The sequence below is a fragment of the Aphanomyces invadans genome, assembly GCF_000520115.1.
Source record: "Aphanomyces invadans strain NJM9701 unplaced genomic scaffold supercont1.34, whole genome shotgun sequence".
NCBI lineage: Eukaryota > Oomycota > Saprolegniomycetes > Saprolegniales > Verrucalvaceae > Aphanomyces > Aphanomyces invadans.
Genome location: NW_008580179.1, coordinates 328,361 through 333,386, shown reverse-complemented (window position 1 = coordinate 333,386; position 5,026 = coordinate 328,361). Strand labels below are relative to the sequence as shown.

General features: G+C 59.0%; 3 protein-coding genes across 4 annotated transcripts in view; all 3 read left to right on the top strand.

Moving 5' to 3' along the window:
- Positions 1 to 2,792, top strand: part of H310_11805 — a 3,653-nt gene extending 861 nt beyond the window's left edge. Inside the window, exons 1-4 of one of the 2 annotated variants that reach the window (XM_008878578.1) lie at positions 29 to 533; positions 583 to 1,064; positions 1,113 to 1,796; positions 1,841 to 2,792. In XM_008878578.1, the coding sequence (XP_008876800.1) occupies positions 161 to 533; positions 583 to 1,064; positions 1,113 to 1,796; positions 1,841 to 2,167 (1,866 nt within the window). In that variant the 5' untranslated portion in view covers positions 29 to 160 and the 3' untranslated portion in view covers positions 2,168 to 2,792. Of the gene's footprint in view, positions 1 to 28; positions 534 to 582; positions 1,065 to 1,112; positions 1,797 to 1,840 lie in introns of those variants that run through there. The other variant, XM_008878579.1, reaches the window with a different exon arrangement.
- Positions 2,793 to 3,553: 761 nt separating this feature from the next.
- On the top strand, positions 3,554 to 4,310 carry H310_11804 (hypothetical protein). Its single transcript, XM_008878577.1, has one exon. The coding sequence runs from the start codon at positions 3,904 to 3,906 to the stop codon at positions 4,306 to 4,308; it is 405 nt and encodes a 134-aa protein (XP_008876799.1). The 5' UTR covers positions 3,554 to 3,903; the 3' UTR covers positions 4,309 to 4,310.
- A 388-nt stretch (positions 4,311 to 4,698) lies between these two features.
- On the top strand, positions 4,699 to 4,995 carry H310_11803 (hypothetical protein; the record flags this gene model as incomplete). The annotated part of the gene is made up of 1 exon (XM_008878576.1): positions 4,699 to 4,995. The coding sequence occupies one exon, from the start codon at positions 4,699 to 4,701 to the stop codon at positions 4,993 to 4,995; it is 297 nt and encodes a 98-aa protein (XP_008876798.1).
- Positions 4,996 to 5,026: the final 31 nt, after the last annotated feature.

Here is a 5,026-nt window from a genome sequence, read left to right as displayed (position 1 = left end):
CTTCCAAGCCGAGTCAACGAAGGACCGCCAGCACGTCTATCAGACCGACGAGCGACCGACTGCCGAAACGACGACTGCGTTTCGTTCGATATTGGAACGTGTGGCCGTTCGCCGCGGATGTTGGCGCATTCAACTTCGAGAGCACGGGATACGCTTGCGCATGATGCGCCCCCACTCCAACTACATCGCCCTTGGGTCGCCGTCGAACAAACCGTCGGAAGGCGCGTCCCAAACGCCGCCGACGCGCGTGTTTTGTCCTGTCCCAGGAGGTCACTCTAACAAAACAGGGTCGTCCGAAGTGTGGGACCCTGCCAAGCTCGTGCCCCAGCTCACGGTGGACGAAGCGCAGAACCTCGAGTGGAACTATGGCCACGTGTTGACGAGGCATCGGTCTGTCAAGGGCACGATCGAATCCCCCTCCCGCACGTACGACGACGATGTCGAGGCCGAAGAGCTCAAGGTGCTCCTCGACCCGTACTATGACGTTACGACGGGGCGCTTGCGCCGCATGTACCAGCACTTCAACCCCCGCGGTACTCTTCCTCCGCTGCTGCTGGTTTCAAACTGAGAGCGGCGTTGTAGCGTCGGCAGGGGTCAACTACGACGAGTTTGAGAAAGGTTTGTTTGCGCTCGGCATCACGCCGCCGCCCGGGATGGACTTTGGCCAATTCACGCGAAAGGTCGATGCGGACGGGGACGGGATGGTGAGCCTGGCGGAATTCGTCGCTGTCGTCCAGATGATCAAGCAAGCCCACTTGTTCAAACCGGAGCACAGCCACCAAGACTCGACAGCACGCTCTGCCCTTCGCGTCGTCGACTACTCGCCAACGCACGTCCATGCCGTGGATCCCGTGCGGCACGTGCAAGGCTTTATGTTTTCCGCCAAGCCGGCATGGGCGACGGTTCGGTGGGTCCACCTTGCCGGATTCCAGCGCATGGACGACCTGAACGTCCGCCGGCTCGCCATCAAGTACCAGCTCCATCCGTTGGCGGTGGAGGATTGCCTCAGCGCCGACGACAAGATCCGGTGCAAGTACGAGCACTATGACGACCACTCGTTCCTCGTACGCCACGCCCCCCTGCCTTCGTCGACTGACGGCATGCTTTGGTAGATTGTGCCCGTCCTGCGGCCTCTGGACGTGTCCAAGCGCTCCCACTTGGAAGCTTGCATCAACGATCGCCGCCGCGCGCTATTCCACAAGGACAGGACTCTTCGAAAGGGCGGTGCGCTCGACAACACGCGTGCGTCGTCCATGCTGTCGTTTTTCAAACCGACCACGCCGACGGTAGCCGCCAAGTCGTCGCCCCACGGCGGCGGACGGCCGTCATCGCGCCATCACAAGCGCCTCGAACTCGAATCGAAACTCGACAAACTCCATGTCCTCATGCGGCAACCGCAGCAATTGTGCGTGTTTGTGTCCAAGGACAAGGCGCACGTGCTGAGCATCCAGGAGGAGGAGGAGGCCGGTGCGCCGACCGAGACGACGGCGCGGCCGCTGTGGCACGTGATCTACGACCGAAATTTGACCAAATCGTACTCGAAGCTGCGTAACCACGACGCGACCTTCCTCGTCGTGTCCATCCTGGCCGCGACCGTCGACGAAATGATGCCGCTCGTCGCGGTCTTTGAGTCGACGCTCAAGATGCTCGGGAAGCTCCTCCGACTCGAAGGCATCCAGTTCAACCCAAAGCGCCTCGCGCGCGCCCAGAAGCACCTGGTCGGGCTCGAAAAAGTCGTCCGGCCCATGCTGGATTTGGTGCAGGACCAGCTCCTTGACCAGGACGAGTTTCGCCACGTACGTCGACGTTGGAAACGTGCGCGCTAACACGGTCGTGGCAGGGCGAAGTGAAAAATTACCTCCGCGACGTGATGGACCACCTCAGGCAAATGGCTGTCGACATCCGCGACCACCACCAAACTCTGGCGGCGCTCGTCGACGAAGACAAGCAGCTCCGCGCCCAGCACAAGGACGACGTCATGTATGCCATGTCGGTCGTGGCCGCGTGCTTTCTCCCAGGCACGTTTATGACGGGCATCTACGGGATGAACTTTGAAAACATTCCCGAGCTCAAGCTCGAGTACGGGTACTACGTGTGGTGGGCGGTGCTCTGTGTCATCGTGGCCTTGCTCCTGGTCTATCTCAAAGTCATTAAAAAGTGGATTTAGCCGCCCGCCTTTGGTAGCCGGCTACACACGAGGCCAGCCGACGCAGCCGGCGCCGGGCGGCTGCCATGGACACCGCAGAGGAGCAGCTGACATTGGTTGGAATAATGTGAATCTAACGGCGATCGGTTGCGGGGGGTATGCGTCGAGGGCGCCGTCGACGATCCGTCGGTTATGTGGGAAAGATCGTTGGCGTGGATTCGATTGCGGCTGGACGGATGCCGTGTAAAACAATCGGCGCACGTGCCAGCGACATGGCCGACGTGTCCGTGTCGAGGCACCGGGTGCTGTGGGTGCGGCGTTCCAAGTCGTGCACCTTCCATGGCATAGCACCTGGGCGGCGCAAGAGGTCCGACCGAGTGACGGCTTGAGCCAGGTCGTGTTACCGGCATCCACCCATGCGGGCAACTGCCAGTTCGTCGAGCGGCTGCGACCGCCCTGGCGTCACTGTATATGTATCGCGCGCGCTAGGCCAACGAGATCGAGGCGCCCCCCTGCGTGCAACCAACATCGACGCGTACACACACCAGCAGCGGCATCGTAGCGCCAGGCGTGGCCACAAGGACGCCCATGTTGCGGCGGCATCGACGCGGTGCCTTTCCCGACGCATCCCTGTCGCCCATCCGTGTGTGGTTTTCCTTGGTGCAGGTCCACCTTTTGATTGGCGAAAATAATTGTGAATTCTCCAAGGCCATTGGCTACAATGGCGTTAAATCCCCTGATTGGCCACCCCACATCTGAACGTCCCATTGAATTTTCTTGAAGGGCAAGTTGAAGCCAGGCCAGTCAAGAAGCGGCGGCGGCGCCACGGAGTCGGCCACTCCGAAATTTGCTTTCTGCAACACCTACCAACCCATCTCCACCATGCCCATGCTCCTACTCACCTTTGCTGGCGTCCTCGTCAACGCCGCGATCGGTGCTTTCATCTACCAGGCCACGGAAGAGCGCGATGCCGCTGGCGCTGCCAAAAGAGTCGACGCACCGACTGTGTCCGTCGACAAGTGGATTATTCCGTGCTGATCAAGCGAAAATGTCCCGCTACCATGACGTCTTGACACGTTGGTGCGCTCCATTTCGCACTCGTCGTGGATCGATGGCTCGCCCATCCTTCGGTCGGCCTCGTACTGCTGCTGCTGATGGTTTGCGCCTTGCAAACCTGTTCGAAGATGGAGTAACCGCGATAATGCAGCGAACAACAACCCACGCTTTTGTGTGTTTCTCGTACGATGCCTCAGCATTCGCCCGGCCCCCACCACAGGCATGCGCTCGTCTGTCGGCGCGTTCGTGCAGTATAAAACAGTGCACGTCCTGCTATGGGCAACGAATCATGGCCAGAACGAATCTGGACAGGTCCACTGTCCTTTCAAATCTGCGCTGGCTGACCGGCCATCCAACTCGTCGCCCTTGAGCCATCCCAGTCCTCTCCATCAGGAACGACGCGGCCGCGACGTGAAAGGGTGCACCACTCGCATGCGTGTACAGACTACGACGGACTCGCGACGGAATGGAATGCGCCGGTCACCGCCTTGCGGCACAATACGAGATGCCACAACATTTCAATCCACTCGTTGTGAAGCATTCGAACGAAGGGTGGCCGTGCCGACATGGAGCGATGGAGCTGTTCCGTCGACGAAATACACACAGGCAATGCGAGGGGCTCAGTTTTGATGCGAAATGCCCCTCGACCGTGTGAGTTTTCCATGCCAGCTCCCCACGCGATCGTGTGAGAGACCACCCCGATGGCGATCCATCGCATTGGCAGAACGGACTCGATGCAGCCCACGTCGAGAAGTGGAGCTGATACCTGTTGGCGAGCCGCCGCCGCACATGGAGTGCCTCGGCTTCGTCCAATCTTCAGATACACCCCACCGAGCACTCCCCCGCGACGGTGTCGTGGAAAACATAAACTCGTCGACATGTGTGGCCGGAACGACCTGGTGGAAGTGCGTGGATGCCTAGTCCGCGACATGCAATGTCGTCGGGAGCCGTCCTGTCGCACTTGTGGGAATCGATGGACCGACTCGAGCGCGCGCTCAAGCGCGTCAGCGGACGAGCTGCCCGACATGCGTGAACTCGAAAATGATTTACCCGGTCGCGGTCCGCGTCGATTTTGCGAGCAAACGCTGCAAACGTCGCGTTGGTAGGTGGCGAAATGCCTTCACGATCATGCTGTGTTCGAAGCCTGCCAGGGACACCTTGTCTTGCTTGACCTGCGGCACCCATGAATGCGCTGATGATTCAGAATTGTAGAGATGTACCTTGAAATGATGTAAAGCGGTTGTGCCGACGAGAGGTAGGCCGTTGTCGTCGTCGAATGCATCGGGGAGCACCCTTTCGTTTTCATTGATGTCCATGTCGCTGAGCTCGGTCACAACACCGCGACGCCGCAGCGTTTGTACAACGTACGAGGAATCCCATTCCAATATTTATTGAACACCACGAGACACAAATATATTTTTTGCCCTTTATGTGGAAATATTCGTGTGTACGAAATATTGTTTCCAAGGGATGTGAAAAATTACCTCCGCGACGTGATGGACCACCTCAGGCAAATGGCTGTTGACATCCGCGATCACCATCAAACTCTGGCGGCGCTCGTCGACGAAGACAAGCAGCTCCGCGCCCAGCACAAGGACGACGTCATGTATGCCATGTCGGTCGTGGCTGCGTGCTTTCTCCCAGGCACGTTTATGACGGGCATCTACGGGATGAACTTTGAAAACATTCCCGAGCTCAAGCTCGAGTACGGGTACTACGTGTGGTGGGCGGTGCTCTGTGTCATCGTGGCCTTGCTCCTGGTCTATCTCAAAGTCATTAAAAAGTGGATTTAGCCGCCCGCCTTTGGTAGCCGGCTACACACGA

Bases quoted from the DNA above. Each gene is read 5' to 3' on its own strand.
- H310_11804 (XM_008878577.1), top strand. From the start codon at position 3,904: ATGGCGATCCATCGCATTGGCAGAACGGACTCGATGCAGCCCACGTCG.